Source organism: Balaenoptera borealis (assembly GCF_965194805.1).
Source record: "Balaenoptera borealis genome assembly, chromosome: 1".
NCBI classification, from domain to species: Eukaryota; Metazoa; Chordata; class Mammalia; order Artiodactyla; family Balaenopteridae; genus Balaenoptera; species Balaenoptera borealis.
This window is the reverse complement of record NC_138860.1, coordinates 81,766,404-81,785,831: the sequence shown is the minus strand read 5'-3', so window position 1 is coordinate 81,785,831 and position 19,428 is coordinate 81,766,404. Positions and strand designations below refer to the sequence as shown.

The 19,428-nt window shown below is 39.2% G+C and overlaps 1 protein-coding gene across 14 annotated transcripts in view; it reads right to left on the bottom strand.

The window, feature by feature from the left end:
• The window catches only part of ASH1L (ASH1 like histone lysine methyltransferase), a 210,429-nt gene that overhangs the window by 9,682 nt on the left and 181,319 nt on the right, over positions 1-19,428 (bottom strand). For 11 of the 14 annotated variants that reach the window (XM_082342010.1, XM_082342011.1, XM_082342012.1 and 8 more), the window contains 8 exons: positions 10,839-10,947; positions 10,239-10,403; positions 9,982-10,076; positions 7,824-7,981; positions 3,865-4,017; positions 1,856-1,910; positions 1,641-1,773; positions 338-586 (listed from right to left, as the gene is read on the bottom strand). In XM_082342010.1, the coding sequence (XP_082198136.1) occupies positions 338-586; positions 1,641-1,773; positions 1,856-1,910; positions 3,865-4,017; positions 7,824-7,981; positions 9,982-10,076; positions 10,239-10,403; positions 10,839-10,947 (1,117 nt within the window). Of the gene's footprint in view, positions 1-292; positions 587-1,640; positions 1,774-1,855; positions 1,911-3,864; positions 4,018-7,823; positions 7,982-9,981; positions 10,077-10,238; positions 10,404-10,838; positions 10,948-19,428 lie in introns of all 14 variants that reach the window. The other 3 variants (XM_082342007.1, XR_014231541.1, XR_014231542.1) reach the window with 3 other exon arrangements.

Here is a 19,428-nt window from a genome sequence, read left to right as displayed (position 1 = left end):
ATGCTATATAGAGTGTAGTACCTCTCATGTTTTTCAGGTAAAGCACTATCCTAAATATTATCATTCTTCTTGATCCAGATTACATTAGAAGTGTGCAGTGGAAAGTGGGCAGAAAGAATGGGAGGTAGAAAAAAGAAGAGAAGGATAAAATGAAACGGGGAGTTATCAAAAAGGAGAAGGACAATATGGTGAACAATAAAGGATAACAGAAACCAAGGCAAAGTTAAAGTTTATAAAAAGCCCGTCAAGCCACGCCAAAAGAGGCAGGGGCCGCCGCTTTGAATATAGTCACCATGCTCATCAGGACTAGGCTTCTGCTTCACCTCCTGACCCTCACCATGCACTTGTCACACTGGATCATGAGGCCTTCGTCCTTGTAGAGGCCACAGATACAGCGGATAACATCATCGTCCTTCTCATGACCGTTCTCCTTCTCAGAGACTGAGGTCTCACTGCTGTCTGCCTCACTTGCTGTCTCTCCCACAATCTCATCAATCTGGGCTGATGCCTCGTGCCGGGCATTGTAATAGGCCTTTCGTAGGCGGCAAACATCTCTTCCAACCGGCGATTTACGTCCATAATACTTCTGAAGAAAGCAGAAGAAAGAAATCATGTTTGTCTTCTCAATATGGCTTAAAAATATACCTGAAGAGGTAGCAGGATTTTCTTTACCCTCTCATTTGGTTAACATATTTTTAATACCAACAAATATAGGTGCCAGACAGTTGAAAACAACTTAAACTGAACTAAAATGAATTAAAATTAGAATCTGCATGGTAATTTTTCCATTTGCTCTGTTGCTCTATTATTCGACTCCTATCATAGACCTTATTATCCATTAGGATCAAAAACACAGTGGCCATGGAACATGATTAAGTACTGCAAGCATAACGTGGAGAATCTCTCCATTTACCTTTGTCTTATAGATACTAGGGACAAAGCTACAAGTTTAAATATATTTGAAAGCTGGGTTTCAGGAGAAAGCATGTTAAAATTCAAAATTGCTATAATTTTTCTCGCACTTGTCTGTTTTTCTGTCATTTCTTGCCTTCAGTCTCAATTCCTCCTTCATCTAGTAGTCTCTTTTGTCCTTCAAACACCTCTCCAAGGTATTTCAAAATCACTGAACGATATCCTCTCTTCTACACATCATACCCATCCTCTCCTTTAAATCAGTTCAAGACCACCTTCTCTCCAATGAGCTTCACCTATTCTGCAACCTATTAGTGTAATACCCCTCAATTCCATCCTTAAGATATATTTATTTGCCTATACATATTTCTGTGTATTTCACATATACTTATTGTCTCGAGAAAAGAGACTACAGATATGACTTAAATGTAGTAAAATGTCTGTATTACATAAACATAAAGGTTCAGCACTAAATTAGGTTTTTACAGAAATTGTTTTGGGAGTATGATTTAACCTTCCACTCTGGTCATATCACTGCCTTCATTTATTATATTTCCAATATTTAGTAAACTATAACCCTTATCCTAAGGGTACTCGATAAAAATTGTTGTCTTTCTTAATCAGAAATATGAAGGTTGCTAGGAGAAGAGTGTAAAAATCTTAAACTTCTAGAACAGATCTCTTCAGAACAAACTTCTTAATCTGTGTTTGAAGTCAGTGAAAAATACCTCAGCATTCCGAAACACCTTGAGCATGTCAGCATCAAAAGCCTCCACTGTCTTATAATAACCAATGAGGATCTGCTTCTCTATGGTGGAAAGATCTAGGGGATCAGAGATCTTCTCATAATAATCAGCATTCCTGGAACATAAAGCCAGGGTGTCAATCTGGTACACTTAGGACTTTTCTAAAACTCAAATGATTCCCACATATGTAAACTTACTTTTTCTTTGGGGGTAGGTTTAAAAGTGGTGCTGCCAGTGACTGTCGGGAAGAATCTGCAAGAGAATGCAAGGTTTAGTAGAAAGTCTGACTATAAGAAACAAGGGAGGCAAGTATTAACTCCTAACTGAAAAAGTAGAATCCCTAAAATTTAAAGTTAGGAAAAAAAAAAATCTAAGTTTTTTTTTGAGGCCAGTGAAAAATGCAAGGACTTTCCAGAAATGTGGGCAGTCAAAGGCAGAGATCAGAAGATGCTTTCAGGATTACCTGGAATATGAAAGATACAGTGTATATACTTGAAATATAAAATAAAACAGTGTTAGTTGGGTAATGAAAACTTTCTAAGAAGAATGAGAGATGGGAACTTACTGAAGTAGCTAGGGTGCTTAGGGCAAATTCCTACTCAACAAAATTTATTACATCAAAGATCATATCATCCAAAAAATGTTTTCTAGTTCTCATTAATTGCCCATAGTTAATATTACTCTGTTGGTTTGGATTCAATTAAATTCCAGATAATGAATAATTCAGTACTCTAAATATTTTCTGGAATCCATCTTCTTATAACAGTTGCTCTGTATTATGAAAACAGAATTCATGGTGTGGGGCTGCTTCTCACTTGCTATCTTACTTTCTAACAACTCACTACACAGAGAGAAAAAGCCTATTGTTTCATGCCCAGAATGCAGTGACATATAGATACATCTACTGCTGTTTCACATTAGATCAGATGGGGCTGGTTGAGAATACAGAGTGTGATCTTTAGGGAATGTAAAGGGAGTAGGTGCCACAAAACTTTACATATTAGGACAGGCTGGTCTCCCCTTTCTTCTTTCCATCCTTAGGTTAACAAAATGGCAAAAAACCACTAAAACATGACGAAAATAGTAGAGAAAGAAAACCAAATTCCTCAGAATTTAGGGAAAGGAAGGAAGCAAAAGTTGATGGCTGATTATAACAACAACAAAAAAGACTCACAGATATGGAGAACAAATTAGTGGTTACCAGTAGGGAGAGGGAACTGGGGAAGGGCAAGATAGGGGTAGCAGATTAAGAGGTACAAACTATTATGTATAAAATAAGCAACAAGGATATATTACTGTACAACACAAGGATATAGCCAATATTCTGTAATAACTATAAAAATTGTGATAACAAAAATTTATAACTTAAAAATTGCCAATCACTATACTGTACACATAGTATTGTAAATTAACTATACCTCAATTATAAAAAAATAAAACAGACAAAAAAGCTGACGGCAAAAGCTGCAATTCTTTGTTCAAATCTCTCATTTTAAATATCTACAAATTTCCTGGTCAGAAAAAGTCATGTACATTACCAAACTACCTACCTAAAATTAAAAATTCTCTCCTTCTCCACCCTCACCCCCAACACAAATCCACGAGATGTGTCTTGGAAGAGGAAAGGAGTGGGGTAAATATGTTTGCATGAAAATGCTTCGAAAGTAATTTTTTTGCAACTTTATATCCTTTTCCTTAATGTAGAAGTTAGGGCCTGTGAGCCTTCCAAAATATATGCAAAATTATGTACATAATATTTTTCTGGGGTAAGAGTCCACAACTTTATTCTCAAAGATATCTGTCAATCAAAAAAGGTTAAGAACCACGGATGTCATACATTCATAATACTTTTTTCTTAAATTGCTAATTCATTGCCTCATTCAGGAAAATTATATCCAAGACAAAGACCTACTTCTTTCTATCCTACAGCTAAAAAATGTGATTTCTAAATATAGTACTTAACTATGATAAAATTCCAATAAATACAAAAAATTAACCTAAAGATCCAGAGATTTAGAGACAATAATCCCTGAAGACTATACTCAGTCCTATAATTCTATACTCTGACAAAGGAAGAACTAAGTAAACCACCTAAATTCCTAGCCCTAAACTGTCATGTGTTCTTGGTCTTGGATATCTCAGGTGAGGTAAGTGATATAATTTTTTAAAAAGCTAAGGAGAAGGAATTTGGGGTAAATATGGTCACCTTTATAAGAGATTATGCCATCACAGATCTCTTTGAAGATCTGGGCTAGGCGGGCTGCCCGAGCTACTTCAATGTTTTCCTCTGCTGCTGCCAACCGTCTTGTTCGAACAGATCGAGCAGTCTGCAGGGCGGAGAACTGGGTCATGAAGACGTCTGGAAGGATAAAGTGAAAATTAGTTTCAGGAAAAGAGGAGCTCTTTCTCTTCTATGATGGATTCCTGCGATTTTCGCTATTTTCCTTAAAGTGACTAAGTAGGTTAGTGGTTATGGAGTTGTTTCTCTCCTTAAAGAAACATCAGAAAACACTGGAGTTTACCAGAGAGACAAATCCTGCAATTTAAAGGGACTTACTAATGGCCAAATGCTATAGAGTAGTTGCAAGTCTGGGTTTCAAAATGAGTCTGTCTGCTTTTGAATTCTGGTCTCACTGCTTACTAGCTGTCTGATTTTGGGAAAGTTACTTAAACTTTGTGTCTCAGCTTCTCAACGGTAAAATGGGAAGAGTGGTAGTACAGGCACACCTCGGAGATATTGCAGGTTTGGTTCTAGAACACTGCAATAATGCGAATATTGCAAGAAAGGGAGTCACATGGAGGTCTTCGTTTCCCAGCACATGTGAAAGATATATTTACACTATCCTGTAGTCTATTAAGTGTGCAATAGCATTATATCTAAAAAAACAATGTACATACCTTAATTAAAAAATACTTTATTGCCAAAAAGTGCTAACCGTCATCTGAGTCTTCAGCGAGTTGTAATCTTTTTGCTGATAGAGGGCCTTGCCTTGATGTTGATGGCTGCTGACTGATCAGGGTGGTGGTTGCTGAAGGCTGGGGTGGCTGAGGCAGTTTCTCAAGACAAGGCAGCAGTGCAGTTTGCTGCATCTTTGACTCTTCCTTTCATGAATGATTTCTCTGCAGCATGCAGTACTTTTTTTTTTTTCTCTCATGCAATGCTCTTTGATAGCATTTTACCCACAGAACTTCTTTCAAAATTGGAGTCAATCCTCTCAAACCCTGTCACTGCCTTGGCAACTAAGTTTATGTAATATTCTAAATCTTTTGTTGCCATTTCAACAAAATCTTCACAGCGTCTTCACCAGGAGTAGATTCCATCTCAAGAAGCCACTTTCTTTGCTCATCCATATGAAGCAACTCCTCATCTGTGAAGATTTTACCATGAGAGTGCAGCAGTTCAGTCTCACCTTCAGGCTCCCCTTCTATTTCTAGTTCTCTTGCTATTTCCACCACATCAGCAGTTACTTTCTACACTGAAGTCTTGAACCCCTCAAAGTCACACATGAGGGTTGGAAACGACTTCCAAACTCCTGTTAATGTTGATATTTTGACCTCCTCCCGTGAACCACGAATGTTCTTAATGGCATCTAGAATCTTTTCCAGAAGGTTTTCAATTTCCTTTGCCCAGATCCATCAGAGGAATCACTATCTGTGGCAGCTGTAGCCTTATGAAATGTATTTCTTAAATAATAAGACTTGAATGTGGAAATTACTCCTTGATCCATGGGCTGCAGAGTGGATATTGTGCTAGCAGGCATGAAAACAACATTAATCTCGTTGTACATCTCCATCAGAGCTCTTGGGTGACCAGGTGCATTGTCAATGAGCAGTAACAATTTGAAAGGCATCTTTTTTCCTGAGCAGTAGGTCTCAACAGTGGGCTTTGTCAACAGATGTGCTGTCGTCCAGGCTTTGTTGTTCCATTTGAAAGAGCAGAGGCAGAGTAGATTTAGCATAATTCGAAAGGACCCTAGGATTTTTGGAATGGTAAATGAGCACTGGCTTCAACTTAAAGTCACCGGCTGCATTAGCCCCTAACAAGAGAGAGTCAGCCTGTCCCTTGAACCTTTGAGCCAGGCACTGACTTCTTCTCTCTAGCTATGAAGTCCTAAGATGGCATCTTCTTCCAGTATAAGGCTGTTTCATCTACATTGAAAATCTGTTGTTTAGTGTAGCCGCCTTCATTAATGATCTTAGCTGAATCTTCTGGATAACTTGCTGTAGCTTGTACATCAGCACTCACTGCTTCACCTTGTACTTCGATGTTAAACCTCATGAACCAACCTCTGCTAGCTTCAAATTTTTCTTCTGCAACTTCTTCACATCTCTCAGCCTTCATAGAACTGAAGAGAGTTAGGGCCTTGCTCTGGATTAGACTTTGGCTTATGGGAATGTTGTGGCTGGTTTGACCTTCTATCCAGACCACTCAAACTTTCTCCATGTCAGCAATAGGGCTGTTTTACTTTCTTATCATTTGTGTGTTCACTGGAGTAGCACTTTTAATTTCCTTCAAGAACTTTTCCTTTTCATTCACAGCTTGGCTAACTGGCGCAAGAGGTCTAGCTTTCGGCCTGTCTCGGCTTAAGGCGTTGCCTTCCTCACTAAGCTTAATCATTTCTAGCTTTTGATTTCAAGTGAGAGACGTGCGACTCTTCCTTTCACTTGAACTCTTAGAGGCCACTGTAGGGTTATTAGTTGGCCTAATTTCAATATTGCTGTGTCTCAGGGGATAGGGAGGCCTGAGGAAAGGGAGAGAGATGGGGCGTTGGGTGGGGGGGCGGGGTGGAAGATGTGGGGGGCAGGGAATGGCTGGCTGGTAGAGCAGTCAGAGCACATACAGCATTTATTAAAGTTCACCGTCTTATATGGGCATGGTTTGAGCCTCCCCAAAACAATTACAAGAGTAACATCAGGGGCTTCCCTGGTGGTGCAGTGGTTGGGAGTCTGCCTGCCAATGCAGGGGATGCGGGTTTGAGCCCTGGTCTGGGAGGATCCCATATGCCGCGGAGCAGCTGGGCCCGTGGGCCACAACTACTGAGCCTGCGCTCCGCAACGGGAGGGGCCGCGGCGGTGAGAGGCCCGCGCACTGCGGTGGGGAGTGGCCCCCGCTCGCCGCAGCTGGGGAGGGCCCTCGCACAGAAACGAAGACCCAACACAGCCAAAAATAAATAAATAAATAAATTAAGAAAAAAAAAAAAAAGAGTAACATCAATGATCACTGATCACAGATCACGATAACAAATATAATAATAATGAAAAAGTTTGAAATATTGTGAGAATGACCAAAATGTGACACAGAGACACGAAATGAGAGAGTGCCCTTGGAAAAATGGCACGGCGGACTTGCTCCAAGCAGGGATGCCATAAAACTTTCAATTTGTAGAAAACACAGTATCTGCAAAGTGCAATAAAGTGAGCGCAATAAAATGAGGTATGCCTGTACTTCCCTCAAGAGGTAATCTGTGTAGATCAAATGCGATAATGTTTTAATGTGTTTTAGCTCAGTGCCTGACCTATAAAAATTACTCAGGAAATAATTATTGCTATTATCAGAAGATTTGAACTAACTGGAATATAAGATCAGGGAATTTATGCCAATCAAATCACTGAGAAGATATAAGATTCTGGGCAAATTTCTAAATGGATCTAGTTCTCACTCAGCATGTTGCCTCATACACCATGCAGACTGCTTCTACTTTTTTTTTGCCGCACCCCTCGGCTTGCAGGATCTTAGTTCCCTGAGCGGGGATCGAACCGGGGCCCCGGCAGTGAAAGTGCCAAGTCCTAACCACTGGACCGCCAGGGAATTCCCCTCATGTTCTTCTTTTATCCTTTCCTACTTTCCCTCAAAAAGTAGAAGCAGGGAATTCCCTGGTGGAACACAGAGCACCCACTACCTATCTCATGTCTAGTAACTTTCAGGGTGTAGGTGATGTTTGGGAGGCTGGTGGAAGGGGGTTTCTTCCTGTTCCTTAGAGTAGAGACAAGGAAGTTGAAGAGCTGGGATGGATAGGTTATTGCTGACTGATACTTGTACGTTTGGATCTTAACTTTTTTGGTCCAGACTAAAGAGAATCTTTGAATAAACCGTTTGAAAATAAGTAAAATAATCACTTTTGAGGCAACCTTATGGAATTAACAAGAATATTTCTCTGTTCTTACCAGACTTAATGTTCCCGTCATCTCGGCAGATGCCATTCCAACGGGTATATAACGATGCTGAATGAATATTATCACTGGTGTGCTTTACTTCCTCCTGTTTCTGCCGAATCTTCTCCCAGTTTCGGACCAAGAACACATGATGCTTTAATACGAAGTTTCTGTAAGGAAGGAGGAAAGGAGCGCCTTTATTTATCAATTCAATAAGCATTTATTAATGTCTACTCTATGTAAGCCACTGTTATGATGACATAAATGAATACTTATCAGTGAAATCAGCTCTTATAAAGAGAATTACATATGGAGAAACATTATTCAGTTTTGAATCTTGATTTATTTCACATAACACAAAACATTTCTCTGTAATATTTACAAATAACTGACAAACACCACCTAAAAGCTGCAACAATTTTGGCAACTGAAGCGGGCTGACTTGAAGGCAGAGCTTTATGGAGTATTTTTACAAATTCTAAAGTAAGTTGCCAAGATGAAGTATAGGCTTAGGATCAGCTATAACAAAGAGAACTGGAGTGGCAGATAAAGGCATAGATATTTAAGATGGATATGCACTGGGCAAACCATGTTAGGTACAGTGCCACCACATGGATCTCTAAAGTTAAATGAGTTATATGTAACTTGATTAACCCTACACAATTTTGATGATTCCATAATTTGATTTTCACCCTAGCACACATATAAACAGATGTGACCTTGAATAAGTCTCAAACTATGTGCCTCAGTAAATGGAGATTAGACTGATTTTATAGTTCCTGACTTTGGCTGCACATTGAGATCACTTGGGGAGCTTTATAAACTACTGATACCTGGGTTCCACCTCTGAAAATTCTGATGTGAGTGTTTTGGAGTGTGGCCTGGGCATCAGGAGTTTTAAAAAGCTCCCTAAAGCCACTATGGAGCCGAAGTAGAGAACCACTGGACTTCTCTGTTTTACTGAAGTTTAAAATATCTATGATTCAAAGTGAAATAGAATGAAAGGGGCTAAAATTTAGGAAAGTTATAAATAAGGATGAACTTTCTAAGATATTGGAGTATGTAGTTAGGGAAGATGTAGGAAATGTCCCAAGACAATTTGAAAAATAGGACATACATATTTACTCTCTTCTGACACGGACAAATATTATCTCAATATAGGGAAAAGCAAAGATGACCATTAAAGATCCTTTTTATTGCTCTGTTAATTTAGCAATAAAACAGGGAGTCTTAACCTTTTCTGTGGCATTCATTCCTTTGGCAGTTTGGTGAAGCCCATGTAACCCTCCTCTGAACAATGTTAATTAAAAGTGTTTAAAATTTTAAGTAACTTTAGGGACTTCCCTGGTGGTGCAGTGGTTAAGAATCCTCCTGCCAATGCAGGGGACACGGGTTTGAGCCCTGGTCTGGGAAGATCCCACATGCCGTGGAGCAACTAAGCCCGTGTGCCACAACTACTGAGCCTGTGCTCTAGAGCCCGCGAGCCACAACTACTGAGCCTGTGTGCCACAACTACTGAAGCCCGTGCACCTAGAGTCCATGCACTGCAACAAAGAGTAGCCCCCACTCGCTGCAACCAGAGAAAGCCTGCATGCAGCAACAAAGACCCAGTGCAGCCAAAAATAAATAAATAAATATATAAATAAATACATAAATGAATGTTAAGTAACTTTTAGTACACAGGATTAAAAGGAAACTGAATAAACTGAAATACACTTTTCAGAATATTAAACAAAAACCCTGAAATTGTGATATAGAGATGAACATTAATTTTTAACACATGACAAGATCTAGTGCTGGGTTTAACAACCATAGTAATTTTAAGATGGAAGTGAGTGTAAATGATATTTAGAGATAACTGTAATACCTATAACGTGATATGAAAGTGTAAATACTGGTGACAAACTCATGGAAACTGCAACTATTATACACACACACATATACAGATCTTTTTCTTTTGCTTACAGTCACATTTGAAGGAAATGCTAAATTTCAGTTAGAAATTAGGGAAAAAATACTTTTTCCCCCCACCCAAGTTCACCCCTGAATCCTTGTTTAAAGCCTTCCTGCACAAAAGAAATGTCTCAACTATATAGATGTTTAATGATTTTTAAATTGTCAAGCAAGTCACATAATTTAAAGAGTTTAGGTAAGCAAATCTCCTTTTTACCTCTCCCGATTGGACATTGGCTTCATTTGTAATTGGGGGTTCAATCTTGTTGGAGTGTTGATGTTTTCACTGGGTTCCTCAGAGAGGTGGCCTCTCTAAAAAACAGACGGACCAGATTGCAGGAAAAACAAGATAAATCATAAATCACCTCAAAGAATATTAAAACAACTCTAAAGATGCCACCCTTTGGTATTTCCCTTATTTCAATAATTGCCTCTAAGTAGCTATTTGGGGAAAACCATGAGATTATTATTCACCCTTTTCTTCAGCTTGTGCTTAGACTTCCTCTTCTCTTTTGACCGTCCAGACTTTTTATGTGTGGTCACTGGCTGGCTACTTTTGTTGCTGGTGAGACCATTCATGCGTTGACTCTTGCCTCCAATGATTCCTCGACATTTCTCAAAGCCGCACTTACACAGTTGCTTTGAAGGGAAAGAGAATAATGCTTTTAGCCTGCAGTCTCATTTAAAAGTTCAAATAGAATACCTGAGCATCTGGACACATAACAATAAGTTTGAGTCAAGAAATTTTCATATAGAGGAACATAACTGATTGAGAATAAAATAAATATAAATGGGTTTCTACTGTAGTAGAAAGGAAAGATTAAATTTTGGGAAAACTTCACCAGAAAAATTAAGAACTGACTGGAGACAAAAGATGATTGAGCAGTCTCTTCTACACAGTTCTGAAAGAATAACTGTGACCTATGTATCCTAGATAAGTGGAGTAAAGAGTGAAAAACTGTCTTCTCCAATGTACTTCTCAGTGGCTACAAATCAGTAATGTTCACCGAAGGCCCATGTTATACAGAGCACTGTGACAAAGGTCATACACTCTTTTGAATTTATCATTCTTACCTGTTTTTCAACATTGAAGGAATGAAAGTTGTAATCATAAGTGAGTTCAGTACCAGCTGGCATATCTTTAAGAGCATATAGTCCAATCCGGTATACTCCATTAACAGACCTATAGAGAAAGGAATGAGTTAAAGGCAGAGATTCATAATACCATGCCCAAAACCCAGAAAAGTTGGTATACTGATTTCAAATTTGCCTTTGTTTCTGTATCCAATTACTCAAGTCTCCTGGCCAATCACTCCATCTTTAATCTCTCTTTTCTTCTATCTAGCCTATACAATACTGACAGACTAAGTCTTAAATCAGTTTTCTGGAAAACATGTTTTATGTTGTCAAAGGTCTTAACTTTTCCAGCTTGGTATTCAAAGTCCTTCTAACACATGGCTTTAGTCTACTTACTAAACACATTTAAATTATTTTCTATGGGCTACCTATAAAAATCTTCTAGTTCCTACTAATCTCCATCTTTCTAACCTATACATGAGGGTCTCTTTTGTTCTATTTTACCTATGTTATTAATGAGCGTTCATGTACTGTTTGTTCTAGATGCTTTACATAATAACATATAATTACAGCTAACATTTATTGAGTGCTTGTTTTTTTTTCATATTCTTTTCCATTATAGTTTATTACAGGATATTGAATATAGTCTCTGGTGCTATACAGTAGGACATTGTTGTTTATCTATTTTATATATAGTAGTTTTTATCTGCTAATTCTCAAATCCTAATTTATCCCTCCCCCACCCCCTTTCCCCTTTGGAAACCATAAGTTTTTCTATGTCTGAGTCTGTTTCTGTTTTGTAAATAAGTTCATTTGTACATTTTAGATTCCACATATAAGTGATATCATATGGTATTTGTCTTTCTCTTTCTGACTTACTTCACTTAGTATGATAATCTCTAGGACCATCCATGTTGCTGCAAATGGCATTATTTCATTCTTTTTTATGTCTGAGTAGTGTATACATATACATCACATATTCTTTATCCATTCATCTCTTGATGGACACTTAGGTGGCTTCCATGTCTTGGCTACTATAAATAATGCTGTTATGAACATTAAGGTGCATGCATCTTTAAATTAGTGTTTTTTCCAGATGTATGCCCAGGAGTGGGATTGCCAGATCACATCTAGTTTTTTAAGGAACCTCCATACCGTTTTCCACAGTGGCTGCATCAATTTACATTCCTACCAACAGTGTAAGAGGGTTCCCCTTTCGCCACACCCTCTCTAGCATTTGTTATTGGTAGACTTTTTAATGATGGCCATTCTGACTGGTGTGAGGTGATACCTTGTTGTAGTTTTGATTTGCATTTCTCTAATAATTAGCAATGTTGAGCATCTTTTCATATGCCTATTGGCCATCTGTATGTCTTCTTTGGAGAAATGTCTATTTAGGTCTTCTGCCCATTTTTTGATTGGGTTGTTTGTTTTTTTGTTACTGAGTTGTATGAGCTGTGTGTATATTTCGGAAACAAAGCCCTTGTTGGTTGTATCGTTTGCAAATATTTTCTCCCAATCTGTAGTTTGTCTTTTCATTTTGTTTATGGTTTCCTTTGCTGTGCAAAAGCTTGTAAGTCTGATTAGGTCCCATTTGTTTATTTTTGCTTTTATTTCTATTGCCTTGAAAGAATGACCTAAGAAAACATTGCTACAATTTATGTCAGAGGATGTTTTGCCCACATTCTCTTTGAGGAGTTTTATGGTGTCATGTCTTATATTTGTCTTTCAGAGCGCTTGTTATATTAGTTATAACTTACTTAGTCCTCCTAACAACTATATTTAAAAAGGTAGTATTATAACCCCCATTTTCTAAATGAAGAAGCTGATGAACAGTGAATGTAAGAAATTTGCCCTAACAACTGGGGGAATCAAGTTTCAAATTAAGGCAGGCTAGCTTCAAAGTCTTAACCACTGTGCCACAATCATAACAGGTTATCTCCTTAATTCTCAAAACAACCTTATGAGATAGGTATTATAATCCCTATTTATACATGAGGTATTTGTGTATTAGAGTTTGTTCACAGTCATATAGCAATTAAGTTGCATTAAAAATCAGGGGATTAAGGACTTCCCTGGTGGCACAGTGGTTGAGAATCTGCCTGCCAATTCGGGGACACGGGTTCAAGCCCTGGTCCGGGAAGACCTCACATGCTACGGAGCAACTAAGCCCGTGTGCCACAACTACTGAGCCTCTGCACTAGAGCCCATGAGCCACAACTACTGAAGCCCACGCACCTACAGCCCGTCCTCCGCAACAAGAGAAGCCACTGCAATGAGAAGCCTGCACACCTCAACGAAGAGTAGCCCCCACTTGCCGCAACTAGAGAAAGCCTGCGCACAGCAACGAAGACCCAAGACAGCCAAAAAAAAAAAAGATATATATACCTCTATGTTCATAGCAGCACTATTAACAATGGCCAAGACACGGAAACAACCTAAATGTCCACTGACAGATGAATGGATAAAGAAGATGTGGTACATATATGCAATGGAATACTACTCAGCCATAAAAAAGAATGAAATAATGCCATTTGCAGCAATGTGGATGCAACTAGAGATTATCATACTAAGTGAAGTAAGTCAGAAAGAGAAAGACAAATACCATATGATATCACTTATATGTGGAATCTAAAATATGACACAAATGAACCTATCTAAGAAACAGAGTCAGGGACACAGAGAACAGACTGATGGTTGCCAAGGGGGAAGGGACTGGAAGAGGGTTGGATTGGGAGTTTGGGACTAGGAGATGCAAACTGGTATATATAGAATGGATAAACAATGAGGTCCTACTGTACAGCACAGGGAACTATATTCAATACCCTGTCATAAACCATAACAAAAGAATATGAAGAAGAATGTATATATAACTGAGTCACTTTGCTGTACAGCAGTGTATCGGTAATTAAACTATCCTTCAATAAAAAATCAATAAAAAAATACTCTCCCATTTTTCCATCTAGAAAGGTGATTGTTTCAATGGTGATATTCAGGTCTAAAATTCATCTTAGATTAATTTGTGTGTGTGGATTGACGTAGGAGCCTACTGACTCAGCACCACTTATTAAAAAACAATCCTTTCCTAATTTTTTAAAAAAATATTTATTTATTTGGCTGTGTCGGGTCTTAGTTGCAGCAGGTCGGATCTTTGTTGCGGCATGTGGGAACTTTCATTGCAGCACACGGGCTTCTCTCTAGTTGTGGCACATGGGCTCCAGAGTGCGAGGGCTCAGTAGTTGTGGCGCACTGGCTCAGTAATTGCAGCATGTGGGCTCTCTAGTTGTGGTGCACAGGCTCCCGAGTGCACGGGCTCAGCAGTTGTGGTACATGGGCTTAGGTGCCCTTGCAGCATGTGGGATCTTAGTTCCCCGACCAGGGATCGAACCCATGTCCCCTGCATTGGAAGGCGGGTTCTTAACCACTGAACCACCAGGGAAGTCCCCATCCTTTCCTCACTGATTCACAGTGAAACCTTAGTCATAAAATCAGGTGACAGTACATTTATGGGTCTTTGCCCGGACTCTCTATTCTATTCCACCTAGCCCAAGCAAATACTTACTGTTTTAATTAGTGTATCTTTACAGTAAGTCTTGAAATTGGTAGTTTAAGTCCTTAAATTTTGTTCTTCAGGATTATCTTACCTTTTTTAGGTCTTTTGCAATTAGATATATGTTTCAGAATCAGCCAATTTCCATAAAAATTGGATTTTGATTGGATTTGAATTTATAGATCAAGTTGGTAAGATGTGACATCTAAAAAATATTGAGATTTCTAACCCATAAATATGGCATATTTCTCCATTAATTGTCCTTTTTCCCAATAATGTTTGCTGGTTTTCAGTATAGAGGTCTACAAACTTTCATTAAATCTATTCCTAGGTGACTAATGTTTCATGAAGTGAAACAGAAGTGGTGATAGTGGACAGCCTTATAGAAAGTTGTTCATACTATTCTATTTTTCTTTAACTATGTTAAAACACATGTAACAAAGTTTATAATCTTAACCATTAAAAAATGTACAGTTTAGTGGTATTAAGAACATCCACACTGGACTTCCCCGGTGGGCCAGTGGTCAAGATTCTGTGCTTCCATTGTAGGGGGTGTGCGTTCAATCCCTGGTCGGGAAACTAAGATCCCACATGCCGCGTGTGGTATGGCAAAAAAAAAAAAAAAAGGGAACATCCACATTGTTGTGTAGTTATCTCCACCATACAATCCCATAACTCTTTTCATCTTGTAAAACTGAAACTCTATACCTATTAAACAGTAACTCCCAACCCCTCCTCCCTTCAGCCCCATACAACCACCATTCTACTGTCTCTATGATTTTGACTACTCGTAAGTATCTCATATAAGTGGAATCATACAGTAGTATGCTTCATTTTGTGACTGGATTATTTCACTTAGCATAATGTCCTCAAGGTCCATCCATGTTGTAACACACTGCAAAACTTCCTTTTAAAGGCTGAACAATAATTCCATTGTATGTAAAAACCACATTTTCCTTATCCCTTCATCTATTATGGACACCTGGGTTGCCTCCATATTTTAGCTACTATGAATAATGTTAATAAAATATGGGGGTGCAGGGCTTCCCTGGTGGCGCAGTGGTTGAGAATCTGCCTGCCAATGCAGGGGACACGGGTTCAAGCCCTGGTCTGGGAAGATCCCACATGCCACAGAGCAACTAGGCCCGTGAGCCACAACTACTGAGCCTGCGTGTCTGGAGCCTGTGCTCTGCAACAAGAGAGGCCGCGATAGTGAGAGGCCCGCGCACCGCAATGAAGAGTGGCCCCCGCTTGCCACAATTAGAGAAAGCCCTCGCACAGAAACGAAGACCCAACACAGCTATAAATAAATAAATAAAAACAAATACTTAAAAAAAAAAAGTAAAGTCTATTAATTAAAAAAAAAAAAATATGGGGGTGCAGAGACTACCCTGGTAGTCCAGTGGGTAAGACTCTGCACTCCCAATGCAGGGGGCGCAGGTTCAATCACTGGTCAGGGAACTAGATCCCATGTGCATGCTGCAACTAAGATCCCGCATGCTGCAACTAAATATGCCACAACGAAGATCCCACACGCTGCAACTAAGACCTGGTGTAGCCTAAATAAATAAATATTTCTTTTTGAAAAAGGAGTCCCCTGGTGGTCCAGTGGTTGAGAGTCTGCCTTCCAATGCAGGGGGCGCAGGTATGATCCCTGGTCAGGGAACTAAGACCCCCACATGTCACAGGGCAACTAAGCCCATGCACCACAACTGAAGAGCCTGCGTGCTGCAACTACAGAGCCACGCACTCTGGAGCCCGCGTGCCGCAGCTAGAGAGAAGCTTGTGCGCCACAATGAAGAGCCTGCGTGCCGCAACAAAAGATCCCATGTGCTGCAACTAAGACCGACGCAGCCAAAAATAAATAAAAATTAAAATATGGGGATGCAAATATCTCTTTGAGAACCTGCATTCAATTCTTTTGGGTATATACTCAGAAGTTGAATTGCTGGATCATAGGGTAATTTTATTTTTAACTTTTTGAGGAACCTCCTTACCCTTTTCCACTGTGGCTATACCATTTTTAGATTCCCAAGAGAGCACAAGGGTTCCTATTTCTCCACATCTTCGTCAACACTTACTGTTTTCTGTTATTTTCACAGTAGCCATTCTGAGGGTGTGAAGTGGTATCTCATAGTTTTGATTTGCATTTCCTTAATGATTAGTGACGTTGAGCACCTTTTTGCTTATTGGCCATTTGTACAATCTTTGGAGAAATGTATATTCAAGTCTTTTGTCCATTCTGAATTGGGCTTTTTGTTGTTGAGTTCCAGGGGTTCTCTATATACTCTGCATATTAATACCTTATAAGATATATGACTTGCAAATATTTTCTCCCATTCTGTGGGTTGCCTTTTTATTCTGGGAATAGTGTCTTCTTTTTTTTTAAAATAAATTTATTTACTTATTTATTTATGGCTGTGTTGGGTCTTTGTTGCTGCGTGCGGGCTTTTCTCTAGTTGGGGTGAGCGGGGGCTACTCTTCATTGCGGTGAGTGGGCTTCTCATTGCAGTGGCTTCTCTTGTTGCAGAGCATGGGCTCTAGGCACACGGGCTTCAGTAGTTGTGGCACACGGGTTCAGTAGTTGTGGCTTGCGGGCTCTAGAGCACAGGCTCAGTAGTTGTGGCGCACAGGCTTAGCTGCTCCACGGCATGTGGGATCTTCCCGGACCAGGGCTCGAACCCATGTCTCCTGCACTGGCAGGCGGATTCTTAACCACTGCGCCACCAGGGAAACCCAGAATAGTGTCTTTTGATTTAAAATTTTTTATGAAGTCCGATTTGTCTATTTTTTCTTTGGTTACCTGTGCCTTTGGTGTCATATCCAAGAAATTACTGCCAAGTCCACTGCTGTGAAACTTTTGTTCTATGTTTTCTTCTTCAACTTTTATTGGTTTAGGTCTTACATTTAGGTCCTTGACTGGTTTGAATTAATTTTTGTATACGGTGTTTGGTAATGGACCAACTTCATACTTTTGCATGTGGATATTCAGTTTTCCTAGCACCATTTGCTGAAAAGACTATATCCCTTTTCCATTGAATGGTGTTGGCACACTTGTAAAAAAATCATTTGACCAAATATGTGAAGGTTTATTTCAAGGTTCTCTACTCTATTTCATGGGTCTATGTGCCTGTCTTTATGCCTATACCATACTGCTTTGATTACTATAACTTTGTAGTAAGTTTTGAAATAAAAAAGTATGAGTCCTCCAGTTTTCTTCTTCTTTAGGATTGCTTTGGTTATTTGGGGTGGGGGGGTCCCTTGAGATTCTATATGAATTTTAAGATGGGTTTTCTATTTCTGAAAAAAAAAAAAGAAGTCTTTGGGATTTTGATAGGGATTGCATTGAATCTGTAGATCACTTTGGGCAATACTGACATTTTAGCAATATTAAATCTTCTAATCTATGAACATGGGATGTGTTACCATTCATTTATATCTTTAATTTCTTTTAGCAATGTTTTATAGCTTTCATTGTACAATTCTTTCACCTCATTGATTAAGTTAATTCCTAAGTACTTCATTCTTTTTCATGATACTGCAAATGGAACTGGTTTTGTAATTTCCTTTTCAGATTGCCCACTGTACATAGAAACACAACTGCAAGAGACCATACAATATACAAACAGAGAAAATTTTATTCTTCTTTTCCAATTTGGATGCCTTTTATATCTCTTTCTTGTCTAATTTTTCTGGCTAGAACTTCCAATATTATTTTGAATAGAAGTGAGGAAAGTGGGCATCCTTGTCTTGTTCCTGATCATAGAGGAAAAGCTTTCAGTCTTTCACCACTGAGTATTATGTTTGCTGTGGGTTTTCATATATGGCTTTTATTATGTTCATGTAGTCCTTCTATTCCTATTTTGAGTACTTAAAAAAAAATTATTTATTTCATTTATGTTTATTTTTGGCTGTGTTGGGTCTTTGTTGCGGTGCATGGGCTTTCTCTAGTTGCGGTGAATGGGGGTTACTCTTCGTTGCGGCGTGTAGGCTTCTCATTGTGGTGGCTTCTTTTGTTGTGGAGCACGAGCTCTAGGCACACGGGCTTCAGTAGTTGTGGAGCGTGGGCTCTAGAGCGCAGGCTCAGTAGTTGTGGCACACGCACTTAGTTGCTCTGCGGCATGTGCAATCTTCCTGGACCAGGGCTCGATCCCGTGTCCCCTGAACTGGCAGGTGGATTCTTAACCACTGTGCCACCAGGGAAGCCCTTGTTGAGTACATTTATCATAAAAGGGTGTTGAATTTTGTCAAATGCTTTTTCTGCATCAATTGAGATGACCATGTGATTTCTTTTCCCCTTCATTTTATTGATGTAGTGTATCACACTGATCAATTTCCATACGCTGAACCATCTTTGCCTTCCAGGATTAAATCCCACCTGGTCATTGTGCATAATCCTTTTAATATGCTGTTGAATTCTGTTTGCTAGTATTTTGTTGAGGACTTTCGCATCAATGTTCATAAGAGGTATTGGTATCTAGTTTTCTTGTAGGGTCTTCACCAAGCTTTGGTATCAGGGTTATGCTGGCTTCATACAGTGAGTAAGGAGGTGTTTCCTTCTCTTCAATTTTTTGGAAAAGTATGAGATGGGTTGGTATTAATTTGGTAGAATTCACCAGTAAAACCATCAAGTCAAGGGCTTTTCTTTGTTGGGAGATTCTGATTACTGATTCAATATCCTTACTAGTTATGGGTCTATTCAGATTTTTTATTTCTTCATGATTTAGTCTTAGTAGGTTTTGTGTTTCTAGAAATTTGTCCATTTCAACAAGATTATCTAATTTTTTGGTGTACATCTGTTCACAGTACTCTCTTATAATCTTTTTCATTTCGGCAGAATTGGTAGTAATGTCCCCACTTTCATTTCATTTGTTTTTTTTTAAAAAAATTTATTTATTTGGCCGCTCTGTGTCTTAGTTGCAGCACGTGGGATCTTTCAGTTGTGGCATGCGGGATCCAGTTCCCCGACCAGGGATAGAACCCGGGCCCTCTGCACTGGGAGCACGGAGTCTTACCCACTGCACCACCAGGGAAGTC